Source organism: Mytilus galloprovincialis, chromosome 6 (genome assembly GCF_965363235.1).
Source record: "Mytilus galloprovincialis chromosome 6, xbMytGall1.hap1.1, whole genome shotgun sequence".
In the NCBI taxonomy this organism is placed as follows: domain Eukaryota; kingdom Metazoa; phylum Mollusca; class Bivalvia; order Mytilida; family Mytilidae; genus Mytilus; species Mytilus galloprovincialis.
In genome coordinates this window covers 71,579,847-71,603,199 of record NC_134843.1, presented here as the reverse complement: position 1 = coordinate 71,603,199, position 23,353 = coordinate 71,579,847, and the positions used below count along the sequence as shown (strand labels likewise).

Below are 23,353 nucleotides of genomic sequence, written 5' to 3'. Positions count from 1 at the left end.
CATTTGTTTTCAATGTTTTCAGAGGAACTTAATTCTGTTAGGAAGAACACAATAGACAACTTTCGAGTTCGATGCATTTCTGTCAAAACCTTTGGTTTTAGTGAACATCACTCGTGCGTTTAGGTGCGTCGTCACTTCCGTTTCCAATATAATCAAAATTAGAATGTTAATTTGATGTATGCCTTTTTGTGCTTCTTCGTTACATTTGTTGTTTTTATAGTGATTAAGATGATAACACAATGTTGACTGCTGTACCCCTATTTTTGACATTTTTACCTATTATGTCTGTTTGTTTTGTTCACGCATCGGTGACAATATAGTGGAATTTGATGCGACTGTCATACAAGTGAGAGGTTTAGCTAGCTATAAAACCAGGTTCAATCCACCATTTTCTACATTTGAAAATGCCTGTACCAAGTCAGGAATATGACAGTTCTTGTCCATTCGTTTTTGATGCGTTTTGTTATTTGATTTTGCCATGTGATTATGGACTTTCCGAATTGATTTTCCTCTGAGTTCAGTATTTTTGTGATTTTACTTTTTTCCATGTTGAGCGAGTGGTTGAAAAACTATAAAAGCTATATTGCACGAATTTTTCGGCAAATTAAATTCTCATAATTGACAATCTGCACAGCTGTCATTAGGGAATTTTGATTTAGTACCTACTGAACAAACTTTATTTCTAGTTTATCCTACACAATCCGTCAATGACGATCACTTAGACGCTTGATGAACGTTTATAGTGCAGGGATACAGGCGAGCCCCGCCATCTGGTAAATGATCTCACAAAGGCGTGTATAATTGACGAGTTTTTTCCGGTGACGGATGAACTCGAAAGTGGTCTATTACTTTGAGACACGCAGTGTATTGGTTCTTATCCTTGGGTCATGTCCGATTTAAACTTTACAATATTAATGTTCAGAATGTTGTATGATTGATATTTCAATGTGTTTATGATATGATAATTATGTACATGTATTTAACTTGCATTTATGTTGCATTATCTAACATGATGTCCCTACGCCCTTGACATGCAGATTTCAGAATTAAATGTGAAGTTTAATATATAACTGATTGAAACAGTTTAAGATCTGTCACTTATCTACTTAATGTTTGCTGCATACATGCACATGATGTATGTGTATGCTGATTCTTTTGACATTAATGCAATTAGGCCAAATGAAGATGTATTGTGTGGTTCTGGTTTCCCCAACCACCTAATGTTAACCTCTTTGCACTTGTCGTTACCCGTCTCATAAAAATCAAAACTTCAAATTGTGATGGACTCTATTTTTAATTCAATGAACAGAAAGATTGAAATGATTCCTATATAACATTTGAGTTCAATAGCAGAATTAAACATTTTTTTTCTCAGTGACTGCAGGGCAAATTAAAGCTTCTTTATATTTGGTACCAAGCCTCATATTACAATATGTAACGAGTAGCCATAATGCGTGAAACATTTATAAAGCATGAAAAATCATAAAAAGTGAATGTAACTTATCTTCTTCCCTTTGTGGATATAAAACAAAATCAGAAAATGAAATTGTGTGGCTTTTTTATTGGAGTCAAAGCTAGTCCTTGATTTCTGCTTACTCGTAACTGTTTTTCTTTTTTCACATTCTTTTACTCAAAAGCAAGAGCAGGAATATAATCTAGTGAGCAGTACCTCATAGAATATGTTTTTAATTGTTAATTAGTGTATAGAAAGGTATATATACTATTTGTTGAACATTTTCAATTTTTGATCAAGAATTGTACAAATTTTCCTTGTAGCACCCCTTTTACATCCTCTAAGTCCTGTGTCACTAAACTGTAATGACATGTCTTAGGTCACTCTTATAAACTCTAATGACAGGTCTTAGGTCACTCTTGTAAACTATAATGACATGTCTTAGGTCACTCTTGTAAACTATAATGTCATGTCTTAGGTCATTCTTGTAAACTATAATGACATGTCTTAGGTCACTCTTGTAAACTCTAATGACATGTCTTAGGTCACTCTTGTAAACTATAATGACATGTCTTAGGTCACTCTTGTAAACTATAATGACATGTCTTAGGTCATTCTTGTAAACTATAATGACATGTCTTAAGTCATTCTTGTAAACTCTAATCACAGGTCTTATGTCAATGATTCTTGTAAACTATAATGACATGTCTTAGGTCACTCTTGTAAACTATAATGACATGTCTTAGGTCATTCTTGTAAACTATAATGACATGTCTTAAGTCATTCTTGTAAACTCTAATCACAGGTCTTATGTCAATGATTCTTGTAAACTATAATGACACATCTAAGGTCACTCTGGTAAACTATAATGACATGTCTTAGGTCAAGCCTGTACTCTTTAATGGCATTACTAATATACACAAATATACTTGGCTTGCTATCACTGTCATGTGAAATACTTGAGAGAAACACTCATTAATGACTACAGAGAAACAGTTTTCATCTCACCTGGAGCATCTTAGCTGTGTTAATGACCTCATTTTTCCATTCCACTGGTTTCTGACTGGAGAGATCTAACTCATCTAAGCAGTTTTCATCACACCCAGAGCACCTAATCTTTGTCATAAAATGATGACCTCATTTTTCCATTCTAGTGTTCAAGTTTTATATTATAAGGCCTTTTGGTACCATTAAAACGTTTAATCCCGCTGCAATTGTTTGCACCTGTCCTCAGTCAGGAATCTGATGTTCAGTGGTTGTCATCTTTTTATGTGGTTCATTAGTGTTTCTCATTTCTCGTTTTTATATAGATTAGACCGTTGGTTTTCATGTTTGAATGGTTTTACACTAGTAATTTTTGGGTCCCTTTAAAATAGCTTGCTGTTTGGTGTGAGCCAAAGCTCTGTTTTGAAGGCCGTACCTTGACCTATGATGGTTTACTGTTATAAATTGTGACTTGGATGGAGAGTTGTCTCATTGGCACTCATACAACATCTACTTATATCTATTCTAGTCAGTGTTCATAAAACATCAGTGGGTAGTGAGTGGTAGCTTTCTTTCCTCTTGAGAAGCTTATGTATCAAACTGTACAATTGACACTAGACTCTAAGACTAATGAATAAGTTTGTGACTTGTTGTCCACTAATTGACATATGGAAATGATATAAGGTAATCACATGGCTTTAGAAACCACAACATAGAAAACTAAAGACTGCACAACAAGAACCCCACCAAAAATTTGAGGTCATCGCAGGTGATCCAGAGTGATAGCAGATTCTGCTCTTGATGTTGCACCTGTATACTATAAAACTGAATAGTCTTAACCATGCTAACTTTTGATCAGTATGTGACCATACTATTTTTCTGATGTTTTGGGTTTTCAGTTTAGTAGAAAAATTCTGTTAAAGTTTTGTTACTGAACCTACAATGTATTTCTTGTACTTTTTCTAATTGTACAGTCTGCACGGTTAGCAACTAGTCCGATGCCCCAGACTAGTAAAAATTCATTCGGACTAGTAAGATTTTGAAAAACTTTGATTTGACCAATAAGAAAAATTTCAGAATATTGGTCTTCGACTAGTAGTTGAAAAAGTTTTTGGTGCAGACTGATTGTATAATTCTGTGGATGATGATAAAACATTGATAACCTATAACCTATGCGGCAGGTCATATGTCCCTAAAGATATTTTGTTTCTAAATAAAGCCTATGAAAAAACAGGTGATGAATTACTTGATTAATCTACATAAAATATATGTACATGTATACCACAGAATTAATTAAATTCTGCAGCCCCAAAAAATAGTCTTTAAATATTTATTAAGGTCTATAACCATGACTTTAAAAAAACAATGAAAAAATAAATAATGATTATTGATATCAGCAACTATCAGAAAGATTTTTTCCTCAAATGGGTTCACAAATTTGTAATTTCAAAAGTCTTTTGAAGTGTCTTGTTTTTATCTTGTTCCCCATTAAAGAGTTAATGCTGTATTAATTTTTTGACTTCCTTAGTTTAAATTGAAATAAACCCTTAGTGACGTTCTGAAGTACTTGTAAATTTAATGATTATTTGAGAATATAAGTACAAGATTTTTATTTAGGAAAACAACAAGTTGAGTTAATTTATGCATATATTAAATGTGTCATATTGTGAAACAATTTGAAAAGTCAATAATCTATATATATACTTGTACATGAGTATGAAATGAATTAAAATTCTGTAGATACACTTGGTTAAACTGAATATGTAACCCTTCCATTTGTATATATGTTACAGTGAATTTGTATAATCAGGGATTATGTAGAATCCCTAAAACTTTCAGGGATTATGTATAATCACTAGAAAAAACGTCAGGGATTATACAGAATAACTGAAATAATACTAAAACATATAACATATTGAAATATCTTAAGTTATATATATATAACCTTAATATATCATAATAATAACCTTAATATTGTAAAACGTTAGGCATAATTTATTAATATGAAAGACACAAAAATATTGAAATGTTATACACAAAATAATCAAATGATAAGCACAAGATGATTAAATGATAAGCAAAATATATATGGAATAATTGATGTTTTGTTTTTAATACTGACTTTATCAGTAATAATATCAAGCGAGCCCTTTTTGATATTGACTGTATTAGTATTAATAATATCAAGCGAGCCCATACGGGCGGGTTGATGAAGTCAGTATGAAAATATTAAATTGCATAATGATATCAACATTAAAAAAACCTTGTCCTCCACATCAAATCAGATTTTACGGCACGTCTCAGAGAAATAGAGTTTTCAGCACAAACATCTGAAGGTACAAATTGTACCAATGAAGGGTAATCAGCAACCTCAAACTGATTTCCTGTATTAAAGATCCCAGCAGGATTCCATGCTATATAGCAAGGTGATATCCTTCTTCAGCCTTATCGTGAATATTGACCATTAGTTTTTTGGGATCTCCCTTTCCTGGAACCAAGGATTTGTATAGTAAGACTATAAAAATCCTTGCTGGAACCACTTGTGTAATTGGTTTGAGATATCATCTTTGAAGCTTTTAATTATTGATAATCCCTGAAATCATATTAGGGAAGTTGTAGAATAATAATTAAAATTATCAGTGATTATATAGAATCACTGGTCATTTTCAGGGAATCTATATAATCACTAATGTTTTTAGTGATTCTACATAATCCCCGATTATACAAATTCACTGTAACAAATATATATTTACTAAATATAGTTTTATATTATATCATCTTTTTTCTAATTACATCATTTCCATGGTTAGACACAGTTTGATCATGTGTCGTAAAATGGTCGTACAACCCATATTTAACAGTTACTGTTTATAGTTAGTGGTCTTAAAAATCAATTTTTCATCTTATACACCAAGTTCTTAATGAAAAATCTTTTAAAATTTTATCATTCATTTTATCAGTTATTCCTGTTAATTTGGTAACTTTCTGTGTCAATTTGGAGGAATCATGGGGGAGTATTAAATGAATCTAATGATATTTGTCAGTGGAAAATTCAGAAAACTAGAATTTTTCAAAATGCAATTTTTTTGCTGTTTCGTTTGAAAATTCTACCATATTTCATGTTGTATTTTTGCAATAGAATAGAGTTCCATATATTATCAACCTCTGTGAAATCGATCTTTGTTATTTTGTTAATTATCCCTTGTAACGAGTGATTTAAAATGCATCATGAATGACTTAACTTAATCAAGATAGATTGCTTCTGATTTTCAAGATTTCCGTTTATACTTTATAGTGCCATATTTAGTCAGTTCTGGTCGTTTGCAACTCAAACTTTTGTTTGGTTGCCACATTTTATCTTCTTAGGTGAAAGTTGTTGTCTTGATAATGATTTACAGTATTATCATTTATAGGGAAGCAAATAGCTCCTTTTATCATAAATAATTAGACAGTTGGACTCTGGGAAAAACTGAATCCAGTAGCCCTGGCCAGTACTTGATAGTAAGTGAAGATTTTCTGATATCCACATTGCTTCTACAAACAGAATTTATGGGGTACTGGACCTTTGTTTATATTATCAACCCTGATGTTTAAAGAGAAAAAAAGGCTGTTGGGGGACGATAATAAAACAGATATGTTAAAAAGTAAGAAATAGATCTTAAGGTATATATCATATGGACTGTATGCTGCCCTCTAGATGTCTTCTGGTTTATATTTTGGTCAATTAGTTGTTGTCTCTTTCTTTCTCCTTTTATTTATAATTTATGAGACAAGCAATTGTTATTGGTACTATAAATTCATAAATTATTGCAAGGTTTGTACTAATGTGAACAATGCGACTGAGGGAGTACATGTAATGCAATATTAAGAACTAACATTCTGATGCTGTATGCACTTACAGTGATATTGTTTGCCTTGAATTAGTGGAGAATAAAGGCTTTTCCCCCTAGAGAAGAATCCCAATTTGAAAAAAAAATGGCTTAATATTATTCTCAAAAAGACAACTTTTTTCCCAAACAGCAGTGGCGGATCCAGAAATTTTCATAAGTGGGGGCCCACTGACTGACCTAAGAGGGGGCCCGCTCCAGTCACGCTTCAATGATTCCCTATAAAAGCAACCAAATTTTTTCCCAAAAAGGGGGGGCCTGGCCCCCCCCCCCTAAATCCGCCTCTGAACAGTGCAGTCTCAGTAGTAAATGTGTATTAATTTAAACTGAAAAACACTCATTTAAACATTTTTCATGCCTAAAATGACTATTTGTGCAGATTTGAGGGTCTTTTTATGTGTAATCACTGATAAAAAGGGGTCTTATTTCAAAGCAGGGGTTGACTCATGAAAGGGGTCTTTAAATTGAAGTTTCAGTCAAATTTGTGGTTCATTTTAAATTTCCCAATTTGATGAAAATGACACATATTTTCATAATAAAAAGGGTAGAGGTAGTTTTAAAAAATGCCAACAATATTAAGCCACTGACTTAGAAGTCTTTGGTTTGACCTAGTTGGGGTATGGACCCACAACATCCTGCACTCAAGACAAGCACGCAACCCTGACACCACTGAGTTAAACAGAGTAAGTGGTAAAAAGGGAGTGTAAATTTACATGATGATAGTGATTGATGGCTACTTAATGACCAGTTATTCTGACTCGGAGCCTTCCAATATTTGCTTGAACTTATAATTGCTGCATGCTTAGCAGAAAAGCAACAAATACCTTTCAAAATACTTTCATACATTAGTAATTCTGACTAGGAGCCTTCCAATATTTGCTCTTACTTATAATTTCTGCATGCTTAGCAGAAAAGCAGTAAATATTAATAGTAACCTTTCTAAAAACTTTAATATATATTAGTAGCCTACCAATATTTGCTCTAACTTATAATTGCTGCATGCTTAGCAGAAAAGCAGCATATGTCAAAAAACTTTTAAATCTTTAGTTCGACTTTGTTAGGGTAACCCAAGTCCTCCCGCACTTTCTGAGAAGACACACTTCCACAAGGCGAAGCCCACCTGTGAAGGCAATAAATTATAATGCTTGTAATGTACAATGATGTAAGTGCTCCTGTACTTGAATATTAATAGTGCATCATTTGTTTTGAATATGAAAAATAAGTAGATCTAAGGTGCTTTAATAATATCAGTGGCGGATCCAGAACTTTTCCTAAGGGGGGGCCCGCTGACTGACCTAAGAGGGGGCCCACTCCAGTCATGCTTCAATGATTCCCTATATAATCAACCAAATTTTTCCCACAAAAGGGGGGGCCCGGGCCCCCCAGGCCCCCCCTGGATCCGCCTATGTATATGTACTTTAAACTTATATACATATACTGGTACATCAATGCTGCACTCAAGTGATTCTGTATTTTTGAGTAGTACGAAACAAATTTTTAAATGATTAAACACAAAGTTCTTTTTTAAATGAAAAATGTTGTTTTTTTTTGTTGAATTTGCATATATATTGAATTACTACCAGCCAGCTCAGCATATTCATTATATGATAAGGCAATGCTTTACATTTCAATATCATATTATCCATTGATTAATCAAAATCAATGTAAATGAAATGCTTCATTTCTTTCTTATAAATCAATAGGAAGTACATATGTACAAAACGAATAAATGTACCAGATTTTTGCTGTCAATGTCTGGTTTTAAAAATCAGTCAAACTATGCAAGGTTATTGAGTAAGCTCTTCTTCTAACAAGGATGTCGAATATTGATAAGTCTTCTGTAAATCTAATCAGTGCAACCGAAGGATTAAAATTAAAACTGATTTTGACTTTAAACTTATTTCTATTAGCTGCATTAAATTACCTTGTAAGTAATTTTCCTAAGTCAGTAGCTGATTATATTAATGGCTGATGAATTAAGGCAGATCATAGGATTCCTCATTAAATATTGATTTTTGATCAGCTTTGTGTCAGTAAAAACTTACAGTCTTATCAGATTTTTTTCCAATCTCTGTTGAGGGGATTAGCATTTAATCAGATATCTTAAAATATCTTTGTGACATGAAGGCTTTCAGTAAAGTCAATGACATTGGTTTACTTTTTTTTCTGTATTAGACATGTAACGCTAGAAGCTACATGTAACATATTAACATATATATATATATATACTAGAACACACCCGTGATATCGCGGGTCCGTGACTGAATTAAAGTATATAACTATGCGCAAGCCTTATTTTAGTATTAGTACTGTCATCTGATAAAGTCATGCCGATTATAAGATACACAATTTTCTCTGCTTTCAAATCTTTCTGTTTGAACCCGTCGAACTGGAACTTATCAATTATTGGTAATATTAATTATTTGGAAAACAAAAGGTCCTGGAATGGAGTATTTTTTAATCAACAGCATTGTCCTATATTAGTTATAAATAAAGTTGAATTCTTTGATTCGCTGTTTTACGTCATGCCCGCTAACAAGCTGAAACTTATTTTTAGTCCAGATTTTTAGTATTCGTATTGTTATCTTAGAAAGTCTTACGGATTAAAATACTACAATAGGTAACAATTTGACAATTTAGTAGTGTCAACCCTGTGATTATGACCCGTGTATATAGCATATTAATCCTGAATACACCGTTTGGGGGTGCGCCTGTCAGATGCGGAACGTACAGATAAGGTAATAGGTAACAGGTGATTATACTATTGGTATCGGTATCGAACTCGACCCGGAACTTCCTAATTATTGGCAATATTAATTACGTGGAAAACAAAAGGGCCTGGAGTGGTGTAATTTTTAATCTACACCTTTGTACTATATAAGTTGTATATAAAGTTGAATTCTTTGATTCGTCGTTTTTACGTGATGACGGCTGACAAATTGGACCTCGTAATTTTAGTATTATAGATATATGTATGTAACATTTTTTGCCTTTGAATCAAGAACTATAAGAATTCTATATATTCTTAAACAAGATGTCAATCTTTATGTCAAATTTGAATATCAGTAAAAGGGTTGATGAAATATTTTTAAAAGAGTTATGCCCCTTGGAAATATTAATTATACGTAAAGTTGCATTGCATTTTCTGTCAAGCCTTCATTTCTCTAAGATATTTCTAAAATTTTGAAAAACAAAGCTGAGTGAATAATTGCCCTTGAACAGATGAAATATGTGCAATGAGGGGGGTCGGTATTTGATCTCTATTCTTTTATTCATTTATATATTTGTATATTATAAGAGTTGGCATTCAGAAAGAAAGATTTAATGAATACATAAATAAAGTAAAAGATTTCAACAAATGGAAGACAGGTAAACCTTGTAATCCTTCTTTTCATTGCATAACTTTATTACCCCTTCTTTGCATATATTAGTACTAAAAAATATTCTGGTCTCTGTCAGATTTTACCAAAATATTTTACTAAAATCTAGATCCTCATAAAATGTTTTGCAACTGTAAGAAATATAGAATTAGAGCATTAATATGAAGATAGTATAGATGTACTATAGCTATATAGACCAATGTCAATAGTTCTCATAGTAAGTTAAACACCAAAAATTAATCAGTCATTAATACCTCTTGCTTACCAAAATTATAATTGATTTGATTGTGTTTTTGGTATCTTTGCCTCTCTTTTCTGTATATTACTGTATCTGTTCATGCTGGAACAAATATTACAGTTTTGATCATTACGGAATAAATGGTAAAGGATATTTGTTCCCACAGGAGAAGACAGTTATAATGGAATTGTTTATAACAAAGTTTCCTGGGACTATTGTTATGCTGAACATATATATATAAATGTTCACAATAAGATAGCCATAGATGTAGTGAACACGATCCGACTGTTATGTTGCTAAACAAGGCAGTTTAAATTCAGTAAGAACCATAATAGGAAATGTGAGTGGTAAACATCTCTAATTATCAGGAAGCCTTACAATGTCATCATGACAGTTAGAATAATAGGTGATTGGCCTTCTTATTGACAATTTTGATCAATGCTTTGCCTGAGATTTTAACATTAGTGCCTCTCAACACTACTTATATCTCTGAAAATTACGTTCTAATGTAAATTTTTGTTTTTTTTCTCATTGGCCTTCTTATTGACAATGGTGATCAATGCCCTGAGATTTTAACATTAGTGTTTCTCAACACTACTTACATCTTTGCAAATTACATTCTAATGTAAATTTTTGTTTTCCCCTGATTAAGGATGTTCGCTGCTCAGTTTCAAAATAAATAACTTTTCATAAAACTAGTATGTATTGAAAGGGAATAAATTGAGGAATAAAAAAAGCAAAAAAAATATAGGGGTTCATGTGCTTGTTTTCGAGATATCATCCATTGGAATTTTGGCGGGAAAATGTTCTCTCTTGCTTTTCGATAGCTTTATCATTGACCAGTTAAAGGTCTCAAATACTATTAAAAAATAAATAAAATTTTATAAGACTTTTACAAATGGCTTATAGTTATACAAGTAAAAAATGTGTCAAATGAAAAATAGGGGTTCATGGGGAAATTTTTTTTAAAGCATTTAAATGGATAAAACCAGAGGATCCCGAAAATCTGACAAAAATTTCAAATCATGACAAGCAGACATCCTTAAAGTAAATTATGTTGTTAAACTGTGTACCATTCATCAACTAATTCAAATCTCTGTTACTTCCTTGTTCTCCAATCATTAACTTGTCTATTTATATATGGACAAGATTGAAACTTTTACTTTCAGACATTGTCATGTTACCATAGTGACCAATAATCCAATTAAGGCAAAGTGTACTTCAATACCTTGAATGAATATTATAAACCACTGAAGCTATGTGCTATTTTTGATTGTCAGAAAAGTGGAAAATTGATGATGTCTTTATAGGTTCTAATGTACTTCTTATTTTAGTTCTACTTTAGAAATGGGTTTGATGTGTTTGTTCTCAATGCTTGCAAATTTATGCAACAGAACTGCAGCAGAAGCTTGTATTAGGTGCAGATTTCCAGGTGAATTCTAATCATGGTGCAGCATATAACCAATCAAGTGTAAAAAGCTCTTATTCCTTTTTTGAGCATTCATTCTTTGTGATTATAATAATTTAGTATGATTATAAAAAAAAAAAAATGACAGTTTAAATCTAAATTGCATAATTTAGATTAAATGTAAATTTCATTAAAACTTCTGTAACATTCTGCCTGTAGAGAATATTAGTGTACTATAATTGAGGGCCCTCATGGGGTTTTTGATTATGTGATTACTTGGCCGTTTTTTTAATGATTATTTGATTATTAAGCCAAATATTTCATGATTATTTGATTACCTAGGACTGTATTTTTAGTTTATGATTATTTGATTACTAAAGATAAGCAAATATTTAATGATTATGTGATTATATTGGCAAAAAAATGGTGATTATGTGATTACTAGGACCCCCCCATGAGGGGCCTCATAATTGAAATTAGACATGTCTCAACCAAAATGCTTGTACCTTGCCAATTTGTGTTTAATTTTGTCTAGAACCAATTACTTTTGATATCAATCATGAATGAGAGATGGCTTTGTCTCCAGTTGACTATAATCCTGAATTCTGTGTGACTAACTATGGCTTCAGCATCTGCTCTTTAAAAACAGGTTTAGTAAATAAAAAAAAAAAAATTTACCAACTGCAAGGAAATTGGTTAGATCATGTACAATTTCAGTTTATTATTAGATTAAAAGAAACATTTTAATATTTCCCCAAAAACCTGCTGTTGGTTACTTAAGCTCATCAACAAAAATTGCTGTTGGTTTCTAGCTCATCTAATTAAAATTGCTGTTGGTTTCTAGCTCATCAAATTAAAATTGCTGTTGGTTTCTAGCTCAGCAACAAAAATTGCTGTTGGTTTCTAGCTCATCAACAAAAATTGCTGTTGGTTTCTAGCTCAGCAACAAAAATTGCTGTTGGTTTCTAGCTCATCAAATTAAAATTGCTTTTGGTTTCTAGCTCATCAACAAAAATGCTGTTGGTTTCAAGTTCAGCAACAAAAGAAGCTATTGGTTTCTTAGGGACGACATCAAAAGTTCAATGTAGGATAAAAAACTTAATTCACATAGTTTTTTTCGCTGACCCCCTACCCCCCTTCTTAACTTAATTTGGGAAAAATTGATTTACCTATATTGATATATGTAAAATCGATTTTAGATTAACAAAACTTGCAGCAATGTTGACCCCCCCACCCCCAAACTATTCGATTTAAGTTTTTTATCCTACATCGATCTTTTGATGTCGTCCCTTAGATTCATCAACAAAAAATTGTTGTTTGTTTCTATGCTTCTCATCAACAAAAAATGCTGTTGGTTTCTAGCTCATCTAATTAAAATTGCTATTGGTTTCTTAGATTCATCAACAAACAATTGCTGTTTAACGTTTCTAGCTCATCAACAAAAATTGTTGTTTAAGGTTTCTAGCTCATAAAAAAAACTGCTGTTGGTTTGTAACTCATCAACAAAAAAAAATGCTGTTTGTTTTTTGCTCATCAACAAAGATTGCTGTTGCTTTCTAGCTCATAAACAAAACTGATGTTGCTTTCTAAAGTTCATCAACAAAACTGCTGTTGCTTTCTGAAGATCATCAACTCATCAACAAAACTGATGTTGCTTTCTTAAGTTCATCAACAAAACTGATGTTGCTTTCTAAAGTTCATCAACAAAACTGATGTTGCTTTCTTAAGTTCATCAACAAAACTGATGTTGCTTTCTTAAGTTCATCAACAAAACTGATGTTGTTTTCTAAAGTTCATCAACAAAACTGATGTCGCTTTCTTAAGTTCATCAACAAAACTGATGCTTTCTAAAGTTCATCAACAAAACTGATGTTGCTTTCTTAAGTTCATCAACAAAACTGATGTTGCTTTCTAAAGTTCATTAACAAAACTGATGTTGCTTTCTAAAGTTCATCAACTCATCAACAAAACTGATGTTGCTTTCAAAAGTTCATCAACAAAACTGATGTTGCTTTCTTAAGTTCATCAACAAAACTGATGTTGCTTTCTAAAGTTCATCAACAAAACTGATGTTGCTTTCTAAAGTTCATCAACAAAACTGATGTTGCTTTCTTAAGTTCATCAACAAAACTGATGCTTTCTTAAGTTCGTCAACAAAACTGATGTTGCTTTCTAAAGTTCATCAACTCATCAACAAAACTGATGTTGCTTTCTAAAGTTCATCAACAAAACTGATGTTGCTTTCTAAAGTTCATCAACAAAACTGATGTTGCTTTCTTAAGTTCATCAACAAAACTGATGTTGCTTTCTTGAGTTCATCAACAAAACTGATGTTTCTTTCTAAAGTTCATCAACAAAACTGATGTTGCTTTCTTAAGTTCGTCAACAAAACTGATGTTGCTTTTTAAAGTTCATCACCAAAACTGATGTTGCTTTCTAAAGTTCATCAACAAAACTGATGTTGCTTTCTAAAGTTCATCAACAAAACTGATGTTGCTTTCTAAAGTTCATCAACAAAACTGATGTTGCTTTCTAAAGTTCATCAACAGAACTGATGTTGCTTTCTTAAGTTCATCGACAAAACTGATATTGCTTTCTAAAGTTCAACAAAACTGATGTTGCTTTCTAAAGTTCATTAACAAAACTGATGTAGTTGCTTTCTTAAGTTCGTCAACAAAACTGATGTTGCTTTCTAAAGTTCATCAACTCATCAACAAAACTGATGTTGCTTTCTAAAGTTCATCAACAAAACTGATGTTGCTTTCTAAAGTTCATCAACAAAACTGATGTTGCTTTCTTAAGTTCATCAACAAAACTGATGTTGCTTTCTTGAGTTCATCAACAAAACTGATGTTTCTTTCTAAAGTTCATCAACAAAACTGATGTTGCTTTCTTAAGTTCGTCAACAAAACTGATGTTGCTTTTTAAAGTTCATCACCAAAACTGATGTTGCTTTCTAAAGTTCATCAACAAAACTGATGTTGCTTTCTAAAGTTCATCAACAAAACTGATGTCGCTTTCTTAAGTTCATCAACAAAACTGATGTTGCTTTCTAAAGTTCATCAACTAAACTGATGTTGCTTTCTAAAGTTCATCAACAAAACTGATGTCGCTTTCTTAAGTTCATCAACAAAACTGATGTTGCTTTCTTAAGTTCATCAACAAAACTGATGTTGCTTTCTTAAGTTCATCAACAAAACTGATGTTGCTTTCTTAAGTTCATCAACAGAACTGATGTTGCTTTCTTAAGTTCATCGACAAAACTGATATTGCTTTCTAAAGTTCAACAAAACTGATGTTGCTTTCTAAAGTTCATTAACAAAACTGATGTAGTTGCTTTCTTAAGTTCGTCAACAAAACTGATGTTGCTTTCTAAAGTTCATCAACTCATCAACAAAACTGATGTTGCTTTCTAAAGTTCATCAACAAAACTGATGTTGCTTTCTAAAGTTCATCAACAAAACTGATGTTGCTTTCTTAAGTTCATCAACAAAACTGATGTTGCTTTCTTGAGTTCATCAACAAAACTGATGTTTCTTTCTAAAGTTCATCAACAAAACTGATGTTGCTTTCTTAAGTTCGTCAACAAAACTGATGTTGCTTTTTAAAGTTCATCACCAAAACTGATGTTGCTTTCTAAAGTTCATCAACAAAACTGATGTTGCTTTCTAAAGTTCATCAACAAAACTGATGTCGCTTTCTTAAGTTCATCAACAAAACTGATGTTGCTTTCTAAAGTTCATCAACTAAACTGATGTTGCTTTCTAAAGTTCATCAACAAAACTGATGTCGCTTTCTTAAGTTCATCAACAAAACTGATGTTGCTTTCTTAAGTTCATCAACAAAACTGATGTTGCTTTCTTAAGTTCATCAACAAAACTGATGTTGCTTTCTTAAGTTCATCAACAAAACTGATGTTACTTTCTAATATTGTAAAATTTTATATTTTTATATTTGTAACTCATTGCTTGGGGATAAAAATGAGTGCACTTTAAGAGTCATTTCTTAGGCCTCATTGTAGCAGTACATTAAACTTAATACAACATTTGAAAACAGGGATGTCAAACAGTACGGTACTATTATCAATACTAGAATTTCATAATTATTCCATATGCAACCACTTCAAATTGTCACTCTCTTCAAGCTTTATAATCATTTAGATTGTTAAAGAAAAATGTATAGTAGATACCAGACTTCCTGGAGGAGCATTCTTTTCTGCAAATATTGTTTATCTAACAACAGTTAGTTCTTAGGCAAAAACAAACAAAGACAATTGTTGATTTCAGAAAAAGGGAAGGTAAAGAATGGAGATATTTTAAGCCATGAGTCTTAGTTTGTTGTTGGTTTTGTCCTCTGCATCAGTTAAAAATACCCATGGATCTTAGGGAGGAACATACATACAATGAGTAAATTATTAAAAGAAGATTCTCTTTTATAAATGAAATTTGGTTTCCTTTCCTTTGATGTGTTTGAGCTTTGATTTTGCCATTTGATTGGGGACTTTCAGTTTTTATACGACCGCAAAAATTTTAATTGTCGTCGTCGTCGTCGTCCGAATACTTTTAGTTTTCACACTCTAACTTTAGTAAAAGTGAATAGAAATCTATGAAATTTTGACACAAGGTTTATGACCACAAAAGGAAGGTTGGGATTGATTTTGGGAGTTTTGGTTCCAACAGTTTAGGAATTAAGGGCCAAAAAAGGGCCCAAATAAGCATTATTCTTGGTTTTTGCACCATAACTTTAGTATAAGTAAATAGAAATCTATGAAATTTAAACACAAGGTTTATGACCATAAAAGGAAGGTTAGGTTTGATTTTGGGAGTTTTGGTCCTAACAGTTTAGGAATAAGGGGCCCAAAGGGTCCAAAATTGAACTTTGTGTGATTTCATCAAAAATTGAATAATTGGGGTTCTTTGATATGCCGAATCTAACTATGTATGTAGATTCTTAATTTTTGGTCCCGTTTTCAAATTGGTCTACATTAAGGTCCACAGGGTCCAAAATTAAACTTAGTTTGATTTTAACAAAAATTAAATCCTTGGGGTTCTTTGATATGCTGAATCTAAAAATGTACTTAGATTTTTAATTATTGGCCTAGTTTTCAAGTTAGTCCAAATTGGGGTCCAAAATTAAACTTTGTTTGTTTTCATCAAAAATTGAATAATTGGGGTTCTTTGATATGCCAAATCTAACTGTGTATGTAGATTCTTAATTTTTGGTCCAGTTTTCAAATTGGTCTACATTAAGGTCCAAAGGGTCCAAAATTAAACTAAGTTTGATTTTAACAAAAATTAAATTCTTGGGCTTATTTGATATGCTTTATCTAAATATGTATTTTGATTTTTGATTATGGGCCCAGTTTTCAAGTTGGTCCAAATCAGGATTCCATATCAAGTATTGTGCAATAGCAAGAAATTTTCAATTGCACAGTATTGCACAATAGCAAGAAATATCTAATTGCACAATATTGTGCAATAGCAATTAATTTTCAATTGGAGTTATCTTTCTTTGTATAGAATAGTAGTTGATAATATATGTTGGAAATTTGCCAGACATGACTATGATGTCATTTTCTATTTTTATTTGCCAATAACTTTATGTAAATAACTTCATTGGAAATTTGCCAATATAAAATGTTGCTGATGAAGCTTTTTTTCCTTATCTTATCTAAAATGTTTTTAGATAATGTATGTTGGACATTTGCCAGACATGACTATGATGTCATTTTCTATTTTTATTTGCCAATAACTTTATGTAACTAACTTCATTGGAAATTTGCCAATATAAAATGTTGCTGATGAAGTTTTTTTTGTTTTATACAATAAACAATGTATATTCACTTTTACTACCAACCAATCTTTACCATTCAGTGATAACAAGCACTTTATTTTACATTTTAATATTTTATGATGTATTTAAAAGAGTAGTTATTGTTGCAAACTCCATTAGAAATTTGAATTAATATCAGTTTTGGAAAAAGGGAAGCGGGGATGTGAAAAAAAAGGGTGGGGGGGTTAAATTTTTCTCAGTTCAGATTTCATAAATAAAAAGAAAATTTCTTCAAACATTTTTTTGAGAGGATTAATATTCAACAGCATAGTGAATTGCTCAAAGGCAAAAAAAAAACAAACTTTTAAGTTCATTAGACCACATTCATTCTGTGTCAGAAACCTATGCTGTGTCAACTATTTAATTTTAGATTTAAAAAGTTTGAAGAAGAAATCTTTAATTGATTTGTAAAATCTTGACATTTGTTTTGTGTAAAAAAAAAACATGTAATGTCAAAAATTTGATCACAATCCAAATTCAGAGCTGTATCACGCTTGAATGTTTTGTCCATACTTGCCCCAACTGTTCAGGGTTCGACCTCTGTGGTCGTATAAAGCTGCGCCCTGCGGAGCACCTGGTTGGTTTTTCTCAGTGTTCTTTCTGTATTTTTGTTGTTAATTTACTTTTGAGTGAGATCAGGGATTGAGGCAGTTGATTCAAAGGAGATAGTTCTCATTCTAGCTAGACATTAAAACTTATAACGGTTGAAAGAATGGATCCAACTATTTTTCATAAAAAAGAAGGATTGCCAAAAGACATGTAAATGTTATAAATATAAAGATCTTTATTTTAGTCAAAGCCAATCATACTTGTCGGTTATGAAAAACAACTCAGTTAGGGTTGTTTTAGCCAGTAATGGAACTTAACTATGACAAATGAGTTATTTTTAAATTTTCCTAATGTACTTTCCTGTCTTATGTCAGAAACATTGTAGTAACACTCCAGCGAAGATCAAGCTATTTTGAAAAGGGTGGGCTCCTTTTCCCAAGAACACCACATAACACTCAGATAATTATAATAAAAAAATATTAAAAAAGATGTGTGATTCTAAACACCCCTGAATGACTGCCAATGGCACTTGTTTCTATTTCAAAACCTAGGTGCAGAGTAAAGAAATACACAACAACGGAACATACTGTGGTAATCTAGATAATACAAGTCAGATATTGGTACCTTGAATAAAAATAAGAATTGAAAAAAATTGAGATTTAGTGACACTTCATACATTATGTTAATGCTGAAAGATTTGTCACGTTCAATATACTGTAAATTCAGAAATTATTGCGAGATTTTTATGCCCCACCTATTATAGTAGAGGGGCATTATGTTTTCTGGTCTGTGCCTCCGTTCGTTCGTCCGTCCATCCGTCCGTCCGTCTGTGCCTCCGTTTGTCCGTCCGCTTCAGGTTAAAGTTTTTGGTCAAGGTAGTTTTTGAAGAAGTTGAAGTCCAATCAACTTGAAACTTAGTACACTTGTTCCCCATGATATGATCTTCCTAATTTTAATGCCAAATTATAGTTTTGACCCCAATTTCATGGTCCACTGAACATAGAAAATGATAGTGCGAAGTTCAGGTTAAAGTTTTTGGTCAAGGTAGTTTTTGATGAAGTTAAAGTTACATCAACTTGAAACTTAGTACACATGTTCCCTATGATATGATCTTTCTTATTTTAATTCCAAATTAAAGTTTTGACCCCAATTTCACGGTCCACTGAACATAGAAAATGATTGTGCGAGTGGGGCATTCGTGTACTATGGACACATTCTTGTTATTGTTGCGAAAAAAGCCACAGAGTTGTAAACACAATAATTTAAAATCGCATTTTGAAATACATGTATTTTATTTGATTTAAAAAGGATTTTCCTCAAAATCATAAATATTAAAATCGCAAATTTAAGTCTAAAATGACTTAAAATCGCAATGATAAATGCACGCAATAGTTTCTGAATTTACAGATTGCTGCCTTAGTAATTTGTATATAAAATCTCTCTCTTAAGATTGAAATCATCTGTTTGGAGTTAATTTTTGTTCTCAGATGTTACAAATGCATGTATGCTGACGTCATGCAGTTTTAATTTATGCATTATATCGATTTTAAAACAAACATATGTTGAAATAATACTTAAATTGTAATAATTCAATTGTAGTGAAAAGTTATGTCCTGTTTGTGGTAGTTAAATATAAAAGTGAAGCCAGTCTTGTACCAAAGTGATATTCAACTTACAAGTTGAATGCATAGTTAGTTTCCTGGGAACTATTTTTTAGTACAATTTTACCTTTTTACAAAATAATTCACTATTATATACTCATGCTTCCATAATCAAATAATTTGTCTAATTCCCAATTCCAAAGACTATAATTTACAGCTATTTTTATAAAAGTTTAATCTAACATCTAATTTTATATTTTAAAGGTATTTTTTGCTGTCTGAACTCATTTATAGATAATCTGACTAAATTTACGTGAAAAACTGATTGAAATATGAATGCAATTTAAAGTGTCATGGTTGGAAACATTTTTTTTTGTAATAAATCATAGAAGCTGCAATTGTGATACATTTGTAATTTTTTTTTTTTTTTTTTTTTTTTTTATATAGCTTTTATAAATAAGTCCTATGTATTGAAAAAAAAATGCATATTAATTTCTTTGTTAGGGAAACCTGGTTGCACTAATAACTATTTTAGTGGGTGTATTAAAGTTGAAATGGACCAGCTGCTTTCTTTTTTTTTTTACCTTGAAATAATGTTTGACCTATATTATTAAAAAAAGTAGAAATACATTTCCAGCTGGCTTTAGGTTTTTTGGCCTTTTGTGTACCTGAAGCAGGTGAAGGAAGTCAATTTTACAGTGCTGTGAATTTTTTTTTGGTTAATTCATTTATACAGTCTTCACGCTGAATGGCAGCCCAGACTTGTGAAATTACTCTCGGGCCTGCAAAAATCATATCTACAGGCCAACAAAATCTAACTAAAAATTTTCAAAAATTGAGCTCCGGTTCTTTAGATTTAACAGTTCATCGTGAAGACTGTTTGAAGAGATGAATAAATGTCTTGTGATATTTGCAATATGAATTTTGAAACATGGACATATTTTCCTCAAAATTAATATTACCTCCCTTTCAAAAAATAAAAATAGAAATTAGAAAGCTTTAGTGACACATCTTTTTCTTGTCTATCTATCCTATCAATTCATTCATTTGTCTGTCAAAATCAAAAAGTCTTGTTACCAATTATTAATAATCTTGCTATTTTGGTGAATTTGTAGGGAATTTTTTATAGCTATATATATTATATAAAGGTCATATTATAGGGAATAAATGCATAAATATTAATGTCTTTGTTAGTGAAAGCATAAGGTTGCACTTATAACTAATTTAGTGGGTGTAATTAGTTCAAATGGACCAGCTGCTTTCTTTGAAACTGTATGACTTGATGCTAAAAAAATGTAGCATTACATTTTTATGGCTTTATAAGGTTCGTTGGCCGATTGTGTACCCAAAGCAATATTTTCTTGTGGCAATACCTGGGAAAATTACTGTGGAGTCATTATTATTCATTGGATACCAATTTTCATGGTTTTCAAGTGTACAGGTGAACAACAAATTTTCAAGTGTACAGGTGAACAACAAATTTAAATGTTGAAAGAAGTACAAATTTTCTATCAGTTTGTATGCAAAACCACAAAATTATATATCAATTTTCCACAATCCACGAAAATTGGTACCCAAGAAAATAAATGAAAACACAGTACATTCCAACCAAAAAAAAATAAATAAAAAAAATTTAAAAAAACTTAAGACATCATATTATAGCAGCCTTTGCTTGTCTATCTAGTAATTCATTTAGTTTAAACATATTTATTTACAGTAGATTGGGAAACAATATTATAAACATATTTATTTACAGTAGATTGGGAAACAATATTATAAACATATTTATTTACAGTAGATTGGGAAACAATATTAATGTATCACAACTTATATTAATCCCTTTCCACATTTATTTGTTTGTCAGAAACAGAAAGTCTACTTACCAGTTATTTATATTAATTTTGCCCTTTTGGTAAGTTTGTAGGGACTTAATTTCTACTATAAAAGGCAGGTTGATGCAGTGTTCAATGTTGCAGGGATTAAATACTTTCCTACACTATTTATTGATTTAATCAGTCTAGTAGTCGGTCAGTATGTAAGAGTTTGAATATACTTTAGTAGCTATTTTAAGATGTCAATGAACTTTCATATAGTTTAGGCCAAACTTTAAAAATATTTTGGTTTGCCCAAACCCTACCAGAAGCCTGAGAAGGTGAAGACAGTCGGTAGGAAGGTAGGCATTTTCTCTTTTTTATTTCAACAAAGAGAAATTTAAGTGTCAGATGTTTAGTCATGACGATCTGATTAAAAAAAACTTTTTCAAATCAAGGCAATAAAATATTTTGAGTAGGCAGCTTTTTTCTGGGTAGGTTAAGAGTTAGGGCAAACATTTATATTCTTTTTATGGCCTTAAATAACAGTTTTTCTTGTATAAGTTTCTGGTACAAAGGTTTGAAAATTTGTAAAAATATGAAAATTTTAAAGATCATCTATTTTAAGAATGGATATATCTTTTAATAAAAAAATCTCTTGTGTTTTATGGTAAACTTGTTGATTTAGAAAATATCTGGGCTGATTTTTTTTCTCAAATCATTTGAATGCATAATAATGCATGATGAAAGGTTTTAACTAAATATCTGTCTAGTAATGCATATCACCTTCTCTTTTGACTTATTCTTAGGTGTTAGGACATTAATCATGATTAGCTATATATAGCATTATTAATCACCTTTCCTTTTCATCTGTGCATCTTTTTTTCTCAAGGTTGTTTTGGTCTTGTTGTTTTTTACCATAATAACATGTAATTTTTTTAGTTATAATTTATTGCAATGCATTTTATTATGATCTTACATTATAGCTTGGGTTCATGGCTACCTAATGGATCATACCCTGTGAGACACCTTGCGACATCTATGACAAAATTAATCTGTGTGGCTGTTGTATTTAGCAGTCTCTATTCAATGGTTTCTCAAGACGAGGTGACATTTTGTTACAATCAATTATTTTTTCAATGTCACCAGGTGTCTCTGAATGTGTATGTTTTTTTTCCAAAAAAAAAATTATATTCTGATCCCCAATTTGATGAAGTAAAAAATGTTTTGGTCAAGCACTAATGACAAAAAAAATTTATCTTAATCCATTCCAGATGTCCCCCCATACCTTATAGTATTAGATTTTGAAGAATTTTTTTTTATTGATATTAAGCTTGGAAAAAAAAAAAGTGCTATTATATAAAAGCTTTAAAAAAATCCTGACTCATACAAAAACCATATCCCCCTCTCCCTTGAAGTTAAATGGTTGCTCCCTTATATAGAGTTTATATACAAATTTGTTAGGGGAAAATTAAATATAGCGCTAGGATTAAATTAGCATTTACAATTTCTCGAACTCAGATCAGTCATAACGAATAATGATTTTTTTTTAATCTTTTATCACTTTTTTTCTAGAATTCACAGATTCAGTAATAAATTATATATCGTCATGGATATATATTCACAATATCCTGATATAGATGTTAAAATACATATAAATGGATCCATATTATTAAGGTCAATGTCCTCAATGGCTGAGTGAACTAAATTATGTATGATTGCATCAGGACACCATCTTTAAGCTAAGGAATTCAGCTAATACTAACGGAGACATACACAGCTGATGAGGAAAATAGTAACAATCAATAGTGAAATATTCTGTGGTGTTGTTATTTACCAGGTCACGGAGATATAGCAATGTAAAAGATGTGGGGAATTTTTCCTTCGCAATCGACATCATATTCCTCTTATATTAGATCTAAGGTAAATAATTTTGTCAACTGTGTCTGATGGGAAATAATAAGACATACAGAAGGGTTATTTACTGTAAAGTTATTTATAGTGTGATATTAAGGTGTTAATTGTATTCTGTGGTGTAAATTGAGGTATGTTATTTTTATTAACGCTTGCTAAAATGTTACACATCAGAAGTACTTTTACTCATGCGTTTCTTTTAATAGATGTATATATATATATAATGCTAAAAGATAAAAATGATAAGAATAATTTATTATCTTGGTGAAGTTAAATGAACAGTTAAGATATAACTT

General features: G+C 31.3%; 1 protein-coding gene across 2 annotated transcripts in view; it reads left to right on the top strand.

The window, feature by feature from the left end:
• The window catches only part of LOC143080240 (vitamin D3 receptor B-like), an 88,867-nt gene that overhangs the window by 16,511 nt on the left and 49,003 nt on the right, over positions 1–23,353 (top strand). Inside the window, exon 1 of one of the 2 annotated variants that reach the window (XM_076255971.1) lies at positions 22,909–23,066. The exons of the other annotated variant lie outside the window; for it this stretch is intronic. Within the exon in view, the coding sequence (XP_076112086.1) occupies positions 23,010–23,066 (57 nt within the window). The 5' untranslated portion in view covers positions 22,909–23,009. Of the gene's footprint in view, positions 1–22,908; positions 23,067–23,353 lie in introns of those variants that run through there. 2 annotated transcript variants of the gene reach the window in all.